This window comes from Vanellus vanellus (genome assembly GCF_965231255.1).
Source record: "Vanellus vanellus genome assembly, chromosome: 17".
NCBI classification, from domain to species: domain Eukaryota; kingdom Metazoa; phylum Chordata; class Aves; order Charadriiformes; family Charadriidae; genus Vanellus; species Vanellus vanellus.
In genome coordinates this window covers 620084-639741 of record NC_138922.1, presented here as the reverse complement: position 1 = coordinate 639741, position 19658 = coordinate 620084, and the positions used below count along the sequence as shown (strand labels likewise).

The 19658-nt window shown below is 49.8% G+C and overlaps 1 protein-coding gene across 1 annotated transcript in view; it reads left to right on the top strand.

The window, feature by feature from the left end:
• The window catches only part of GAS7 (growth arrest specific 7), a gene marked incomplete at its 5' end in the record, with an annotated part of 101888 nt that overhangs the window by 24243 nt on the left and 57987 nt on the right, over positions 1-19658 (top strand). The window contains one exon of the mRNA XM_082491967.1: positions 16442-16565. Coding sequence (XP_082348093.1) covers positions 16442-16565 — 124 coding nt within the window. The remainder of the gene's footprint in view (positions 1-16441; positions 16566-19658) is intronic.

The following is a 19658-nucleotide window of genomic DNA, read 5'->3' as shown; positions in this document are numbered from 1 at the left end:
GGGACCCCTGGAAAAATGCTGCAAATGCAGCAAGCGCTGGTGTCAGCAAGGCTCTCCCTGCAGGACGTGCCTGCTGAGCCCATCCGGAGAGCTGCCTCCCGGCTGCACGGGGGGAGCACGTCTTTTGCACTGCAGCACCACAGAGCCCCAAAGCCCCCGTCCTCCTTGTCCCCCGTCGGGGATGGGCACACGGCCGCCTGCGTGCTGTCACACCGGCCCCACTCCCGCGCCCGCCCACGCTCCGGCGGTGGCTGCCTGTCCGTCTGTCTGGCCGCAGCGGCGACCAGCGGTCCAGGGCGAGCCACGGCTCCGTCCGGGGGCTCCGGCAGCCTGGCTCAGCCTTGGCAAGTTGCGGGAATGGCCTTCTTCCCTTGCTTTTTTTTTTTTTTTTTTTATTTGTTTGCTCATTTATTTAGAATTGTAGCAGCAGCAAAAATAAAAACTAAATATCATGTGTCTGTCTGAGTGTGCTTTACTGCAGGGTTACAGGCAACAACAGTTACATTCCCCGCGCCTGCGAGAGATTACGAGGGAGGGCGCAGGAATGTGCATCTGGCAGCACTTTGTATCTTGGCCATTTCATTGTTTTCTCTGCATCTGAGGTTCCCGAAGTTTTGGTCGTGGAGGGCCGTTTAATCCAGGGAATATCAGGTCGGGGCTGCATAACAGATTTCCTCTGCAGGGAAACACCATTTGAGAAAATGTCGTAAATAAAATGTCCCCATCCCTTCTGCCTGCAAAAGGAGCTAGGAGCTTTATTTGGGGATCCTGACCTACCACAGCACCGGGGGAAGCAAATTTCATTTTAAAGTGCAGGAAAATGTAGCTGTAATATGCCAGAACATTAATAGCTTTGCTTAAGGCCTGGGGCCAGGAAAAGAATCTGAATTAACTATTCCAATTTTATTTTAATTGCATAGATTTTGAGATAATATTTATAATAAGAACATGTTATTAGAAATGCAGATCATTAACATAAGGTTCTCAGGGACCTGGTCACAACATTATTCTTAGAAGAGAGAGGATCTTTAAAGTCTTTTACAAAGTAATTAAAGACAAATACAGACAACTAACCCAGATTATTCTTTGGACAATCTCAGAATATCCATTCATTAACTTCTCTTGCGAAGGAGAATACACCAGCTCTGGAGGTCTGACCAGAAACTCTTCTATGATGCTTTTACTTGCTTTTCTAACTTACAAATATGTTACTCACTTGCTCCAAAATGTTTTTGTACATAGCCGTTTTTGGCAGATGACTGTAGCAGAGGTGGAGGTTGCCGTGCCTTAGCTTTGCTGTGCATGCCTGTGTGTGCACGTGGGAGAGAGTCTATCTAGTTTAAGGGAGAATCCCTTCCTTCCTAAAAGAACAGACTAATTATTAGTTGTTATGAAGTGGTTTTATTGTGTCTGGGAGACTGCAAAATGCAGCAGTGGAATTGTGCTTGTTAAAAAAACCATAGTGATGTGTGAGAAATGAAGCAAGTGACGGCATGCCCTGGCACAGCGCCTTGTAAGTGGTGTATGTTTATGAAGGTACGTTGCGTAGGTGCATCATACCCCGGAGAGAAAAAATTTCTTTCACAGTGATTTGTATATTTTTCATTATTTTATTTTTACTCATAACTACTTCTTTTTGCACCTTGTGCATTGCTGGAGGGGAAAAGTATCCCAGTTCCATGTAAACCACAAAAGCAAATGAGGCTATTGCTAATAGCTCCTGCGATGGCACCACGCTCATGCTGTCCCTGGGTGAAAAGCTGGACGCCTGCAATATGACCTAGAGCGGGAGTATTTTGCGGCCGGGGGCAGTTCATTTACTGTGTCGCTGCCGTGGCTGGCGCTGGGGTTTGCCGACCTGGCTGCGGTTCTCTGGGTCTGGCGGCACTGCTGGCAGAGAGGATGCTTGTAATTCCTGGGGACTGTGGAGCACCCTCGAGGCAGAGGGGGGGCTGCCAGGCTGCCCGGTGCGGCAGGGCTGGTAGAGGGGTCGTCAGCAAACGGCCGGGCAGCCCACGGGAGCCCACCGGGGTCGAGGGCCCCCGGCCTGCACCTCCGCAAGGGATTTTGTTTGAGGGACCAGGAGGGTGACGCAGAAAGTCTGTGCATGGGGTCAAGAGCGGACCTGAAAGAGCCGCGCAGTAGGCAAGGCACAGGTTTCTTTGCCACCTCTTCCTATTTCTGATGGGTTTCTGTTCAAGTTTTTTCCTATTTAAGCAGTTACTTCTTCACATTTGTCTTCAGAGAAACCCTGTGGCATTGTTTGGGGACGGTCATGGCAGGAGGGGGTATGGCACATCCCCACAAAGAGCAGAATGGCTTGGGGCTCCCTTCCACTTCTTCGTGCATGCATTTTGCAGCTCGCTGCCCCATCTTGTGAAATACCCAGCCCTGACACTGCACCTAATCCCACGAAGCCGTCAGCGCTTCTCGGCCCTGGCCGGAGAGAGGGGCCACGTTCCCGCGCGCAGGTGAGCCGGGGTGGGCCTGGGGCTTGGTCGGGCTGGTGGGAGCGGGTTGTGTCAGCGCGTGTAGCAGAGAGCGCTCGGCCAGGCTGAGCCTTCTGCCGTGTACGGGCTGGAGGCCCCATATAAAAACATTTGGCATTATTCCCAGATGTTTCATTTCTCCAAAACCAGCTGCGCTCCCAGGGCCCTAGGAGCGCAGAAGACAGCCATGCTGCCCAGCTCTTTGGCTGCCCTCAAGCCTGCCGGGGTGACTTCTCTGCCCCCCTTTTCCGTGCAGCAGCTGAGGGAGAGGAGTTGGAACGCCAGTTTAGGTGGCTGTGGGAAATTTCTTTTTTTAACTGCTTCCAGAGCACCTGGAGCAAGTAGCGTGCCCCCAGCTCCCGCTTGGGCCTTTGTCCATCTTGCTGGTGTGCCACGCTCTGCAGTCACTCAGAGGGGGATCTGTCCCCGCAGTGTGTCATTTCAGACTGGGAACAAGCAGTAATGCTGCAGCTGGCCTGACCTGGCCTTGTGACTCCCGGGTGTATGGGGGTGGCTCCTACAGTACAGTACAAGGTTTGCCCAACAATAGCCCTGTTGTCCCGGGCTGCCCAGGACAACAAAGCCCTTCAGAGTGCCTGGCCCTGGTGTGATGCCTTGTACCAGATGCTGATGTCAGAGACGGAGCGGCACATCCCTCCTGAGCCAGGCGAGGGGAGGAGGGCTCCTGCCTCCTCCAGGGCTGCTCTGGCACAGGGAACATCCAGCCCAGAGCTCTCGCAGTGCTGTCGCTGCCTCATCCCTAGGCCATTACCTTCTCCTGCCCATTCCCACCCTACCCAGCCACGGTGTGATAACGCTTGCTTGGGGAAGTCTTAGGATCCAGGAAAGCCAGCTCATGGCAGCCTGTGGCAGAGCTCCGTGTCCCAGAGGATGGGGTTGTGACTCATGTCAAACTTTGTCATATCATAGAATCATAGAATTGTTTTGGTTGGAAGAGACCTTTAAGATCGTTGAATCCAACCATCAACCTGACACTGCCAAGTCCACCACTAGTCCATGTCCCTCAGCACCACATACTCGTCTTTTAAATACCTCCAGGGATGGCGACTCCACCACTTCCCTGGGCAGCCTGTTCCAATGCTTGACAGCCTTTTCGGTAAAGGAATTTTTCTAATATCCAATCTAAATCTCCCCTGGCACAACTTGAGGTTGTTTCCTGGGAGAAGAGACCAAGCCCCCCTTGCTACACCCTCGTTTCAGGGAGCTGTAGAGAGCGAGAAGGTCTCCCCTGAGCCTCCTTTTCTCCAGGCTGAACAACTCCAGTTCCCTCAGCTGCTCCTCAGAAGACTTGTGTTCCAAGCTCCATCCTCACCAGCTCCATTGCCCTTCGCTGGACACGGTCCAGCACCTCAATGTCTCTCCCATAGTGAGGGGCCCAAAACTGAGCGCAGTACTTGAGGTGCGGCCTCACCAGTGTACAGAGGTACAGTCGCTTTCCTAGACCTAATGAGCCAAGTGTACGTGGCAGCATGCAGAGCTTGGGCATAGAAACATGAAACCATGCTACTGTCAGCTCTGGATCTCTTGAGAAATCAGCTTTGTTCCAGCTGGCCACATCCTGTTAGTTTGAGACATCATGGTAGGAGGACACCATGGCTTCATTGCCTAATAACAGAAAGGTGGCAGGGCAGAGCACTCATTGCACTGCTTGTTGGTGACCCAAGCTGGCTGTAAGCTGTCAGATGAACTGTTCCCAGACCTCCACAGCCCATGTGTGGTGGTGAAAAATGTTAACTCTGAACAGCGAGAAATGATGGTGCTGAAAGGAAGAGGAATGGGAGAGTGCTAACTTCTTTATTTCTCTTTGGGAATAAGAAAAGGGACTACAGATATTTCAGAGAAACTCTTTGACTGCTACAGGAGAGTGATTGTTCCATGTTTGGGGGAGGCAGTAGGACACAGCTGTGCTTGGGAATGGGTGAGAGGTACCAGCCCAGTTCTTCTGGCATTCTTGCACTTGACTTTTAACTTCTGCGTGGATCATATGCTGATTTCCCATGAGGGTCTCTGAGGCCACACGTTGATGCTGAGATCTGCCTCTTTTCAGTACCCTGTGCCTTAGAGTTTAGGCAGATGTAGTGTGTGGAGGTTTTGCTTCAACTGGTGCTGCAGAGCTAAGCTTCCGCACGAAGGCATGAACACAGAGACATGCTGCAATGTCTCTGTGTAATAAACAGGGTATTTTATACCCCAGAGGTATAAAATATTTTATACCCCAGAGGTATGTTTATTTTATACCCCAGAGGTATAAACAGGGGACAGGCACACATGAGGTATCTCTCTTCATCATTGCTTAGCTTAGTTTTGGACTGGGATGATTCCACCTCAGCTAACTGTCCTCCGTATCAGCACCTGGAAAGACGAATACCGAGGGCTGGGGAGTGCGTGCGTACTGTGTTAGAGGCTGCTGAATCGGGTAGCCCACTGGAGGCAAGGCTGCCACAGCTCCATATCCCCGGGTCCAGACAGCAGTGAGGCTAAGCATGTATTCCCAGTAGGCACACAACACAAACTGACGTGCATGGCTCTTCTATATGTATACATGGCCAGTCGCACAGATCGACACAGGCAGAAACACTCTGAACTCTCACAAATGGTACTGACAGCCTCATCCTGTTCCCCTTCCTGGCTGAAGAGGGATGAAGGTCTGTTAGTGGGGTATGATACATACATACAACGTGTACAATGTGGAGCCGTCCAGTAACTGGCCTGAGACAGTCTTTCCAGGAGCTGGCCCGGGATACCAGTCTCCTCAGTTGCTGGCACCTGGTCATCCAGCCCCGAGACGGCAGTCCCACTCGAGTTGCCGGTTTGCAGACCTCCTTGCACACATCAGCACATGCACAGACACATACTGAAGAACCTTCCAGTAACTGGACGTAGCTATCATGTCTACCTGGCAGCTGAGCCATGGATCCTTTCCCTTGACACACACAGGAACGCATAAGCAAATAGGTCTCAGCCAACAACCAGAACTTATTGTCCCTACAGTAGGTGGCTTGGATCTCCTGGTCCCTCCAACAGTAGCTCAAAGACGCTCTGGTCTCTCCAGTATCTGGCGAAGACTTATGGCTGTTTTGATGCCTGGCTAGTCCAGCTTGATATGCACGCACGTGGTACACCAGTACTCCAGTGTCTCCAGTTGCTGGCACTGCAAACACGTGAACACCTATGACTTGTGGACTCCACGCCAGTTACTGGCACTAATTAAATCTCCGTGCATACACATGCAAACTGAATGGAGAAGCCCTTACCCAGGAAAATTGTTAGAAATTGATTTTAATAAGAGGACAGGACGGACTGCAGTGATCAGACTCAGGGCCTGGACAAACAAATGTGATTACCAGCTGCCCATTTACACCACTAGCTCCTTTCATCCCCTTACCCCTCTCTTTTCCCATACTGGTTTCCACCCTTCCCCCACCTTTGTTTCTTCCCCTAAGCACCCCTTGTCTTGTATGATCCCAAGATGCTCTTTGCCTGTATCCCATAATGAGTCCCATGCCCCCAGAGGCAGTATCAGTCTGTAAAATGACCTAGAGAGCCTTTCCCTTGGCTCATTGTGATGGTTTTCACCCCAGACAATGGGGCTGATATTGCTCTCATGCACAGGGGAGGCTCCAGGCAGGATGCTCTGTTTGTGGGATTAGGTTATCTCCGTTCCCCACCCATCATTGCCCCTCTGTGTTGCTGTTACTGTTCCTCTGTGCTCCATTGTGTGCGGAGCTGAGCCCTTCATCACAGCAATCTGCCCGGTTGACCCATCCTTGGCCAAGTGCACATTTGGCCTCCCCAAGCCATGCTGGAGAAGCTCTACCTAGCAGTGCCAGCTCTTTGCTGCTGCCCGAGGTGACCACCATCCTTCCCATCCAGTCTCACTCTGGCCATCACCTTTCCACGCAAATCTTGGCTGGATAACACTAGCCAGGAGGAGCTGCTCAAAGGGAATGGGACCGCTTTGTTCATTAGATGACTTTTTGTCCATTAAATGACTTTTTGTCCGTTGGCACAGAAAGGGAAAACAACACTGTATTTTCCCAGGGGGTGATTCTTGAGCTCCTTGTGGGTATATATGCATTATACTTGCAGGGAAACACTTGTGCGTGTAGCCATGGTCACCATGTTCTTGACGGGCTTTCTTAGAGCAGCCGCCACTCCCATCTGGCTGTTCGGGGTCTTCAGTTTCTGCTGTGAGGGTGGTACTTCGCTTCCCCTTTCTCTGTTGCTAATTCAGTGCCAGGACTCTATGCCCTTGTCAGAGAGCGCTAAACACTGTCACAGGGTAGCACTCACACGGGCCGTGAGCACACTGAAAAGGCAGCGTAGGAAAGCGATGGACTCGCTTGAGAGCGTGCCGAGAGCTCAGGCAGAGCAAGAGGCGAGAAAGCCAGCAGCCGGGCTGTCCTCCCCTGCGGACTGCGCTCGCCCTCCTGCCGCAGCGGCCGCTCCCCACATGGGGAGCCGTCACAGGCTTTTTATTCTCTTTCTTGCTAAGCACCCTCCCCGAATCAGGGCCCCGCTCCATGCTCTTTCCCCACATTGAATCTCCCCCTCACCCCATCTTTCTTATCCTTCCTGCTGCTTACACCTGCCTAGCTTCCCTCTCCTCAGCCAAAAAAAGTCTGCGGCCAAGCACCTCCCCTGGGAGCCCCCCAAGCACTCCCGCCTTTGCCGGGGAGCGAGCATCGTCTGCGGCAGGATCTGGACCAGACCTGGCGCCGTGGGTCCCGTGAGACCCACCGCAGGGGACAGGCTCAGCTGCAGCTCCATGCTGCGGCTTCTCCCAGTCTGGCCCCTTAGGTGGCTTCGTGCGCCAGGCACACGTCGGGAAGGACTGAGCTACACTGGAGTTACTCGGGTTTTTCACCTCTGGCTCGACGGCCCCTGTTTTGAACGGGTCCAGGTGGGATTCACAGATCAGAGTATTTCTGTTCCCACCTGTTTTGGTCTCTCACACGGCACTGAGCCAGAAAACATCACCCAGACTGTCTCCCTGCATCATGTATCCTTCAGAAACAGTTTGTTTTTCCCTAGTTGAGGGTACTGGCACAGAAAAGTATACCAGTCCCAGAAGGCTAATTCTCTGCAAACACGGTGCTATTCATGGATATTACCTTAAAGCAAAGTCCTGCACACGTGCCTGCACCGCAGCCAGGGCCCTGGGCGGGAGAGGAGGGAGGATTTTGGCAGCTGTGGATGTGGCTGGGGGAGCCGGCCCTCAGCGGGGAAGGCAGAGCTGGGTGGGAGGCATGCACGCTGCATTTCAGAGCCACACGGGAAACAGAGGGGTGCGGAGCTGCAGGAGAATTGGCCCCAGAGCAGAGACCCAGGGGCAAGGGCCGCCTGGTCCTCCTGGTCACAGCTGCAGTGGGTCGGCAGGAAGACAGCAGAGATGGCCTCCAAGGAAACATCAGCCACACGGAGATGCTGAAGTTACTCAGGAGGAAGAAGGGGTGAAGAAGACTTTGGCATGGCACAGAGGAGACTTACTAGGGCAGGGAGATTTTTAAGACAGGGAGAAATGAGAGCTGTCCTGCTAGCCTGGTATGCGGGGTCGGGGGGGGGGTGTGCTGGGCATGCCCGGGGCAGGGCTCTGAGACCCCAACGCTCAGCAGAGGCGAAGGGCCTGCTTCCCGTGGAGGAGAGCGCTGGTGGTGCAGAAGGTGGCTGGAGAGGAGGCACGGTGACTGATGAAGAGGAGTGCGATGGCTGTGGGACCGGTAGGGCAGTGGCATTGGCAGTGCCTTGCTGTGTTTCTGCTGCAGAGGCGGTGGCCGCCGGGCCACCCAGGGAGGGTGACTTGTCCCCAGCAGCCATGTGCCACCAGATTCAGTTGAACGGGAGCTGTGCTGGTTGCCATGACAACCGGGACAGGTCATATGACCCGTTCCACTTTCTAAATATAAATCTGTTTCACACAGTGTATGTGACTCCATGGAAACCAAATGTTGAGCAAGAAAGATTGCATAAAAATGAACAAAATACAGAATGACTCAAAGTACTAGAGAGAGAGAGGCTGTGGGTGATGCCGGGGGGTTCAGAGCTGCCCTGGGCATTCCCCTTGGCTGGGGCATGCGTCGGGGCGGGCATGCCCATGCCCAGCCTGGGGAGGGTCTGCAGGACACTTCTTGGTGCTGGGGTCTTCATGCCAAACTTGGGACAGGCACAAGTGTTGGTGCAGGCATCTCGGCCACCAAGGCTCTTCTCTCACTGGCAAATCTGATTTGCACCATCGGCTGTGTTCAAACGCAGGCCCCTTCTTTGACCGCACCACGTCTGCCTTATTTCTGCTTCTTACCCTTGGGCTGACACACACCTTTGCCAAGTTAGGCAGTTATGAAAGCTGCAGTTAGAAACATAAGCTTGGTAACGTACGGTACGGAGTAAGCTTTTCCCCACAGGACAGCAGGCTGTTCTGGTGCAGGTTCCTGTTGTGGCAATTTTTCCCTGCTGTGTCCTTGCATTGCTTCTTGCAGTGAGTCTCCCCTGCATGTGTTGTCCGGTTTTGTGTCCTCAGCGATCCTCCAGCACCGGGCAGGATGCTGCAGAGGAGCAGCTTGGCTGGACTCTGTAGCCTTTCTTTGTGCTGTTGGATCTCAGCAGAAGCGCAGTGTGACTCTGAGCAAGTGGCAACAGCAGGTAACGACAACGCATTTAATTCAAACCTTTCCCACAGCTAGAGGCATCCTCTTCATTTGCTCCAAGGCTGGACGCTTTGTTGAAATAGGATCATAAAATCATAGAAGAATTGAAATTGGAAGGGACTTTTGGATGTCTCTGGTCCACCCCTCTGTTCAGAGTGAGACCAGGGTGCTCAGGGCCTGCATTTGTGGTTTGAGATTGTTTTGCTTTACCTTGGGTTGTGTGTTCGAGAGAGCCCCTGGGCTGCACTCTGCTGGAGCCAATGTGAGCTAACGCATCTTCAGGGAGCTCAGGCTTTTAAGTGCACAGATGTTTCCTCCCTAGGATTCCTCTTTGAAGGGGAACGGGGATTTCCTGCAGTTTGAAAATGGGAAGTGATTTTCCTCTATTGAGTAAGGCTGAACTTGTCTCAGGGGGTCAGTCAGCATGGGATGGACTGATGTGTGCGGACCCTTCACTCCCTGTTGCTTCACTTTGCTGCCTAAAACCCCTCTGGCTTTCTTCTTTTTCCACCACTGGGAGGGCATCCCATTGCCAGGTGGTCTATAACAGGATGATTTCATATGCTTGCCTTTGCAAGCTCTCAGGCTGGTTCAGTGCTGAAGAGCTCCAGTGCCCTCTCTGCTTTGAGGCACCTTTTGCATTTGCTGCTTGTTTCTGGTTCCTTTCTGCTGTGCATTCATCGGGAGAATGTGTCCCTGTGTTTCTGCAGACAGCAAATGAAAACCATGGCTTGTCATGGAGAATGAGACCTGTTGGGTGGCTGGCTCTTGCCTACCCCTGCACGTACCCTTCCTATATGGACTCCTCATCCTAGGAAGTCTCATAGGAGGGAAGTAACTGCGTTCTTGGTTTTGAAAGTTTTGAGAGATACTTTGGTCCCTTTTCCAGGCTGCAAACACAGATGCAGACGGATTTCACTGGGGTCACACATTTTCTGCTCTGCTGACATTGTTCAGGTTTCCTGTTTCCTCAACAATGTGTTGCAGACATCCTTTTCAGGTCCAGATCTGCCTGTCCACCACCATGCGGTGGCTGGTGACACTCCCAGAAGTGACAGTGAGGGGAGTGGCGTGTTTCTCTCAGCTCAAAGGCACTGTGGGAGCTGCAAGGTTTGGAAGGCAGAATCCCACCCAGCCCGAGCTTCTGCACCGCCGGGTCAGGGGCTTCAGGGTCCCATCTTTTTCTCTGACCGGAGTAGAGCAGATCTTCTAGAAAGAGGCACTTAATCTCGATGGAGGAACTACAAGAAGTGCACAGCCCCCTGGTAAGCCGTTCCTGTCGATACTTATCCTCACAATTGGCAGATTCTTTTCAATCTGAGCCTGTCTAGTTTCTGGTTTTGCTGCTTCGTAATGCTCTCTGCTGATATCAAAACCTCCTCTCCATGTAGACAGTTCTCTGTTGTGATTTACTGTTCTCATAAGCTATCCTGGCAAGACTTCTCCTAAAAATAGGAACAAGACATCAAGGTAATAGCACAGTCTTGCTGAGCCGTCTAAGAGGTGTGCAAGCACAAGTGCCTCGCTTTCCTCCCGCCCCGTGGCTGGCACGGGGTGCGTCCCGGTGAGAGCTGGGTTTGGGGAGTGCTTTGAGTTCGGTCTGGGGGTGCTGTGCCAGCGGCGGCGCTGGGCTCTTCATCACCATCTGCCGGCTGCTTCCCCTCTCCGTGCTGTCTCCTGGCCCCGTCTCTGTCCTGTCTGGGCAGCAGGATTGCCTGTCATTACATGCCAGGTTAGCCTGAACTTCTCCCACGTGGGTGTGCAAACATGGTTCCAGTTTAACTGCGCTGGTGCCAAAAGAAGGGACTGCCTGGCTAGGAGAGGGCTGTGACTGCCGAGAAAAACAGAGCAAGAAAGCCTCTCCTGTTAGTCAGATCTCCCCTTTTGGCAGAGAAGGGACAATGTGTTGCTACCATGGCCTCCGTGGCACTCTCATTTCTGAAAGGATGCGCTGCTGAATATGCCAAAACTAGGAGGTACTTAATCTGTGATACATTATAGAGCCCAACCCTATATGCTACTACCCCACAACATTTATCCCAGAGCCTCCTGGTGTCTTTGCTTCAATGAGTGTAGAGTGGTGAGGAGTACAAGATGAAACCAAGTCTCATTTCTTCTTCGATTCCTCCCTATGCCTTTTTCAGTTCCTCTTTGCCCCATAGAGTATCAGTTTGGAGCAGAGCTGCTATAGGAGTGGGAGTTCAAGTGTGTGTGGGAGGGGATTGCGGGGATTGCAGTTAGGGGCTCTAACACAGAAGTGGTCCCAGCATCTGGATGATCTTCCTCAGCAGTCCCTGGGGTGGGGGTGGGGAATCTTGCCCAATAGCGAGCTGCTGTTTAGGATCACGTTCCTCTCTAAAATAAAAGGAAGAGATCTACACATCCATACTCCACTGTCATGGTTTCAGCTGGGATGGAGTTAACTTTCTTGCCAGCAGCTGGTGTGGTGCACTGTTTTGGATTTGGGATGGGAATAGTGTAATGGCGCACTGGTGTTTTCGATTGTTGCTAAACCCTCAAGGCCCTTCCTGCTCCTCACACCACCCTGCCAGCGAGTAGGCTGGGGGGGGCACAAGAAGTTGGGAGGAGACACAGCCTGGACAGCTGATCCTGACTGACCAAAGGGATATTCCATACCATGTGACGTCATACTCAGCGTATAAAGCTGGGGGGAAGAAGAAGGAAAGGGGGACATTCAGAGTGGTGGTGTTTGTGTCCCCAAGTCGCTGTTACGCGTGATGTTCCCTGCTTTCCTGGGGATGGCTGAACACCGCCCTGCCCATGGGAAGCATTGAATGAATTCCTTGTTTTGCTTTGCTTGTGTGTGTGGCTTTTGCTCTACCTATTAAACTGTCTTTATCTCAACTCATGAGTTTTTCCTCACCTCACCTCACCTCACCTCACCTCACCTCACCCCATCCTATTCTCTCCCCATCCCACCGGGGAAGCGTGAGCAAGCAGCTGCGTGGTTCTAGCTGCTGGATGGGGTTAAACCATGACATCCATGCACATCCAAGCAAACCATTGCCCGATTGTTTACAAGAACTTCTGCATTTGGCAGTGCTGGGGTTTTCCTTATATTCAGTCCTCTTGACCATCATCTATGGTGACTATTGTGCTCGCAACACTTCTTTATTGCAAAATCAGAAGCAAAGGTAGAAATATTAGTAACTCAAAACCAGATTTAGTAACTGCAAAACATTTTGCTTGTGTGCTTTCTTGAAGTGAAATGCATTTTGGCAGGGACTATAGCTAAAACATTGGCTTAACTTTCATCTTTGTACTACTTCCATGCAACTTTTGCTGGTGTCCACTCTATAGTGTCCACATCTGTCTCTTGGCATAGCCTTTGTTTAAGAGTACAACCATGGCACCTATGTGTTTTTCCCACAGTCCCCGAGGGAGACCTGAAGCAGCACTGAAAATGTGACTCAAAGGATGTTGGGGCAATTGCAGGGCTTCCCTTAAGCAAACCAGCGGTATCTGTCCTACTGATGCTGACTGTGTGAAATGAAATAATACCATGGGCCCCTAAAGTGAGCTGGACCTAGTCTTGACCTACGTGGTACATGGTATCACTATAGGACCATATTAAGAAAGAGAAGTAGCAGGAATGGATAGGACTTCAGTTCCAGAAGGGAGAGAAGGTGTTAAGGACAGAAGTGGCAAGTGTGCCATAAAAATGTGTGAAATTCTGTACCTTCTAGATTCTGGAACAGAACTCAGGGTTGGATTATCCTAAATTCCTCTTTATGGGGTGATCACACACAGCAGAGATAGTCTGGTGTACCTTCGTTATCTTCAAGGCCGGAGATCTGTGCAGTGAATCTAAGGGACCCAGCCTGCTGCCAAACTTTTCACAAGCTGGTACATTCCTACACTGTGGAATTTATGTCTCCTCAGTGTGCTTTTGCAAACAATAAGGGGGGACCGTTAATGCTGCGATGGAGAGAGTTCAGGAGCTGTCCCAGGATTTGTCCCACAGCACTCTGTGCTATCCCTTGGAATATGCTGGGAGAAAGACTGGTATTGTGGTTCAAAAAGTAGCGTGGCGTGATCATGCTTTCCCTTCTGATCTGACCTCTCTGCATATGTTACTCGATCCTGAACCTCTGAATGCCTTTTTGCCCTGGCTTTCTCACCACACCAACCTGTGTATGGGACAAGGACTGTGTATGGGCAAGGAAAGCCCCTCAGGAGGTAGTCCTGGAGACAGAAATCAAGCTACCTTCTTCTTAGCTGTCACTGCAAAAAATGGGGTGACTGCACTGGTCAGACATACTCTTTCCAAGAGTTCTTTTTTCTTCCCAGTGTTTCATTATGTTAGGTGAAACTGTAGAGAGAGGCGTTTGAGAGAGATGTGAGATGGAAAAGCTCCCCTGCATGGCAGGTCACAGGAGCTGAACAGGACCAAAAGGAAGCTTGCATGAAACAGCTGTTGTTTGTAAGGTCCACGTGACAGAAATATGTGTCAGAGCCGTAAACCAGACCACTGGCCTGTATCACCTGCACAAGCAATGCGATGCTTCCAGGGATGTCATGCCTGGGAAGCCTGCAGTGAGTTATTTCCAGTCGTGACTGAGAGTAAAACCAAACAAAAGGATGATACTGGACATTAGGGCCATTCTGCAGGTGTCAGGGCTGCGTGAGCAAGTTTCTGGTGGTGCCAGTATGTGGCTTTAAAGAATTGGAAATAAGTATGTGGTTGTTGGGCCATGTTAGAAGTGACATTGCATAGTGAAACAAGGCACTTCCGAAAACACCCATACCACGTTGGAGAACTCCTCAGATAACCCAGAGTTAATTTTTCTATCATATTCACGAGGTTTAATGTTTTCATTAGTAGGATTTAGAGCTTTCATGGTAAGCTATGTGAAACAGAGAGGTGTTTCAGTGGCGTGTAGGGAGGGGTCCTGCCCCTGTGATCACAGGACAGGCATGGTTGTGCTAGCTCCACTAAAGAAGAATTTCATTTAGTGCATTTCCAGGCAATAGAATAACACTAACAATAATGCGAATGTGTGCCGCCTTTGGGCAGCCTAATGTGTAAGACAAGTTTTCGCTTTCATTCTACACTGAGATCAGTAAAAAAAAAAAAATCAAGTAGTAACATAAACTGTGAAAGCTTCTGCTTCCTCACATATACAGCTGGGTGAGTGGAACTATAAATTGATTTGATGAAACCTTTGAGAGAAGAAACACAGGGGATAGGAATAGATGGTGGAGATCTTATTGATTAATTCTGTATACGAGTCTGCTAGCCATAGCCCTGCAGAGCATGGATTTGAGTCATACACCCGGTACAATCCGTTTGTAGCTCCTGAGCTAACTTGTTCAATTCATGTTGCACCAGCTGAGCCCCCCAGTCTGTATTTCTGCTCAAGGAGAGGAGCTGAAATCTGAATCAGCATAGGCTTTGTCTGTGCTGCAGTGGTGAGAGAGTATTCATCTCACGCTGGCCTTGGGTCCATGTGGCTGCCTTGCAGCCTGTGACCTGTCTGTGCAAGTACGCTTGATGAGGCACGAATGCAAGATCATTCTTGAGTTCAGTGTATCTTGAAAGCCATTGTAATCAGAGTTTTCTGAAACTGAAAAGAAACATAAGAATAAACTTATGGCTCCAAAATCATTAAATGTCCCTTTTATTCTGGGTTGGAACAGGGTTGGGATTTCACTCAGAGACTGAACGTGTAGGAGAAGGACACATCACAGGTTTCTTTCTGATGGTACTGTCCATATGTCTGTCAATGTTTGAACATTATATGCAGCCAGATGCTGGAACTCTGCCCATCGCCTGGACGTGGCTGCTTGTGAATCTAGTGCAGTCACTTCAGACCTGTCCCCCACCATGTTGGAAGGCATTTCTCGGATAGAGATTAGCTTCCACAGGATAAATAATCCCATTTCACACATTTTTCCTTGTTCTTTTGTATTTCTTCCTTTGAAGGCAGTGCAAACAAACAAACAAAAAAGAGTACATCGCATGCCTGGTTTGCCTTAGGGAATGTGGAAAGGCAAAGTGGAGCTCTCTGGATGTGAGCCAGGCAGAGGCTGTTGGGTTCATACCTGCAGCCTTGTAGGGCTGCAACTGGCAATCTCTGGCCACGCATCTTATTTCTCTACCTTTGCTTTATTCGGTGTTCCTGGTTGAAGGGACCAGACGGGGTTCATGCCTCCTTTGGGATGAAGCTGTCTTTGCCAGTCTCACATCAAGCAGCTGCTGTAAATCCCAAGTGACCAAGGAACCACCAGTGCTACTTGGAAGAGGGAAACAGTCCAAGTGATGCCATGTAGTGTGGACAATTACCTCTGCTTCAGCTTGGTGGTTGAGTCACCATCCCTGGATTTGTTTAAGAGACGTTTAGATGTGGTGTTGGGGGATATGGTGTAGGGGAGAACTTTTTAGAGTAGGGTATGTGGTTGGACTCGATGATCCCAAGGGTCTCTTCCAACCTGGACAATTCTATGATTCTATGATTCTAAGCTTCACCTCTTTCTTTTCCTTGCAACTTGAACCTGCACTGAGGCTTTCAACTGTGTTGGTGAAGAGATGTACAGCTGAGGTGGCACCTGAACCTTGATAGCAGTTCTGTGTGTTCCTGAAGAGCAGGTGACAGTGTGATGCTCATCTCCTGCTGTTCCTAATGATCTGTATCACTCCTAGTAATCTGGATCCTAATGATTCTGTATCCGGATGATATGGATCCAGATTACGTCTAGATCAGTAATGTATGCATTGCTAATTACATGCATTATTAGCATGCATTATTAGCATTAGCATACTGATAAATTTACTTCACCACACTATTCCTATAGGCAACATGGCTCTGCAGTGTTTCTTCTTGAAAATGTCTGAAGGCGATGATGCCCCTGTTAAATTAAATTGGGGCATCACCTCCATGATCAGTGCTTTGAACCATATGAAAGTACACGAGTGCCAGATGCGTGCCTTTCTTTCTCAGACACTAGATTATTTTATGCTTTGCATTTTACTGCTTAAAGGGAGTCATTTTCTTGGACAGGTCCAGGTGCTCATGGGATATCAAATACAGAGGGGTTTCATTTCTCTCCCAAAGGATGTTCTGTGTAGCCAGTGCTCCAAGGGAAGGTTGCTTCGTGTTCCAGTGGAAGCTAGGGCAGATGAGGGGAGAAATGGACTGAAAGTATTTGGGTGTATTGCAATGTCTAGAATGCCAAACCACACGGTCCCTTCCCAGATGTCTGTTGGTTAGACTTTACATTATTTACATATTGACTTAATAGGTTGGGGTTTTTTTCTTTTCTCAGCAGAAACCCAGAAAAGCAACTCCCCAGACAGGAGAAGATACCTTGAATGGCCATCTTCCCCCAGGCTGGCAGAGCTATATGTCTCCCCAGGGCCGAAGGTACTATGTGAACACCTTCACGAATGGTAAGTAGGGGTGGGGACTGCAGTAAATGTGTCACCCTGGCAGTACAAGTCTGTTGCAGGAAATTATCTCTCAAGTTGGTTTTGATGACAAGGTAGGCCCAGAGTCAAAGGAATTAATATCACCCTGCCACCATATGAAAGAAAATAATTATGAGAAGATTTAGTCTTCTAATCCTCTGTCATCTTAATTCTGACCATTAGAAGACATCTGAAGCTTTTACAGAAGACAGAGAATGTAAAGTAGAAACACTCCTGCTGTAAATGTTTTAGAATAGAAAACACTGTTAAAGATATAATTTTTACCATGTTCCTTATTTATTTCCTTTCCCTTTAGCTGGAGATATTTATGACTATATATGTACATCTATGCAAAGTAGTTTGATAGAATGTCAGGTATCACTAAAGCACCACTCAGGGAAACAGAAATAGTGAAAAGAATAGTTGCTCAAGTCAGAGCCCTCTTGCCCCTGAAGATGAGGGAAGAAAAACACATGTTATGGGACATCAAGGTGTCCTGGTTTGAGGTAAAACAGAACCAATTTTGTTCAGTAACTTCGCTTCTTAGCCGGGCCTCTTCTAACTACTGAAATTACAGAATTTTCATTTTATATTTGTGTGTTTTATTCACTGTCCTATGAGTAGAGAAGCAGCCTTAACTCACAATCTTATCAGATGCTCAAGACCTGTCAAACTTGTACCACCGCCAGCTTACCTAACACTCTGTGTCTACCTGCTTTTCTTGTCATGAGCTCACAACAGCATTGCAAAACAGGGACTTGTGACCAGCAAAACCAGATTTCTTTAGCAGAAAGAATAACAGAATGACAAGGGAGGAGAGGACAGCAGGAGTTCACCTTGTTCACAATGCAGTCGAAGCCATCAGGAATGACCACTGGTGTTCCTCTTTCTGAGTCACTGTGAGTGCAAGGAGACCCATCTGTCACAACACACTGCAGGGTCCATTCAGGGACTGATGTGTTTTATTGCAGAAGCCTTTGGCCTAGAACTTGGCCAAGTCATTATCTACCTTGAGTTTTATGCACTGACATCTCATAGGACCCTCCAGAAGGCACGCTACCATTAAACACTGCCTTCATTTTCAAGCATAGTCTGCTCTGGCTCATGGGCAGCATCCCCTGCACGGCTGGGGAGATCACTAGGAGTTAGATACCCTGTCCCCACTGCAATTCAGAGGTGGTGCCGAACCATCATGGTGATGGACCCTTATTCACATGCGCTGGGTTGAGGTCAGATAAAACCAGTAAGATACAAAGCCTCATTTTTATGTGATAAAAGCTCTTGTGACAGGAACCCTACCCCAGAAAGGTAGATGACCTGGACTTAGTTTCTTCATAATGTCAGGCAGCTTTTTACTTTCCTCACAAAAGTTACAGACAACATAACAATGGCCAATAGCCACATCCTGCTTGGTAGGTCCAGGTCAGAAATCAGGCAAGCAGCTTTCTCTAGGAAGGCAAGGTAGCCCCGGCACAGGCTGACCAGGGAGGTGGTGGAACCTCCATCCTTGTGAGATCTTAGGACCTGGCTAGACAAAGCTGTGCCTGATCTGGTTTGTTGTTAGTAGTGATCCTGCTCAGAGTGAGTAGCTGGGCTGGAGACTTCCAGAGGTCACTTCCAACCAGACCTTCTCAGGACAATGCCCAAACCACCTATGGTTGTGCTCTCAGCTACTGCGATAGGATGGCTATGCAGCAAGAAATGTGGTTCTCAGACTAACAAAGAATAAAGAGAGGTTAGTAGTGGGATTTCTTTGTTCTGGTCCTTGCTTTAGGGAGCACTTACTCAAGTCTGGTTAGACTACTCACCAGAGCAGTCCTTAGCCCAGCTGGCTTTGAAGTTAGGCTTGGACTTGTTTCTTGTACTGGACTCATGCATGAAATCATGCATTTCTGAGCCTCCCACACCTTCCATGAGGGCTGTAGCCTTTTGTGAGACAACATGATTCTCCTGCAGCATGTACAGGGGCACTCTGGCCCTTCCACTGCTCCAGCTTAGCTGGTTTTCCTGGCAAGCTCAGTTTCAACCTAATGAAATTCAACAAGGGTAAATGTAGGGTACTGCATCTGGGGAGGAATAACCCCACGCATCAGTACAGGTTGGGGGCTGACCTCCTGGAGAGCAGCTCTGTGGAAAGGGACCTGGGAGTCCTGGTGGACAACAGGATGACCATGAGCCAGCAATGTGCCCTGGTGGCCAAGAGGGCCAATGGCATCCTGGGGGGCATCAAAAAGAGTGTGGCCAGCAGGTCGAGGGAGGTCATCCTCCCCCTCTACTCTGCCCTGGTGAGGCTGCATCTGGAGTACTGCGTCCAGTTCTGGGCTCCCCGGGTCAAGAAAGACAGGGATCTGCTGGAGAGGGTCCAGCAAAGGGCTACGAAGATGATTAGGGGATTAGAACATCTTTCATATGAGGAAAGGCTGAGGAACTTGGGTCTCTTTAGTCTAGAGAAAAGAAGACCGAGGGGGGATCTTATTAATGCTTTCAAATACTTAAAGGGAGGATGCCAGAGGGATGGGAGGAGTCTTTATTCAGCGGTGCCCATTGATAGGACGAGGGGTAATGGGCACAAGCTTGAACATAGGAAGTTCCATCTTAACATAAGGAGGAACTTCTTCACTTTGAGGGTAGTGGAGCACTGGAACAGGCTGCCCAGAGAGGTTGTGGAGTCTCCCACTCTGGAGACATTCCAAACCCGCCTGGACGCTGTCCTGTGCAACCTGTTGTAGGTGACCCTACTCTGGCAGGGGGGTTGGACTAGATGATCTCCAGAGGTCCCTTCCAACCCTGACTATTCTGTGATTCTGTGATTCTCTCAGCTACAGTCTCCTAGCTGTGTATATACTGCTTTTTGCTAGTTTATTGATATGATGATATTGCTGGGGAGTACTTTTGCTCTAGATGGGTTATATTGCACTATCAGATTCACATCCCAAATGCCTATGCTTCCTCCAAGTGGATTATGTGGCAAAAAAGTGTCACCTGTGGTGTCATCTAGGCCTCAGACAAAGCAGAAGCTAAATGCAACCTCCAGGCCTTTCTGTTGAAGTGTGTGATGAAGCTTCATCCAGCCCT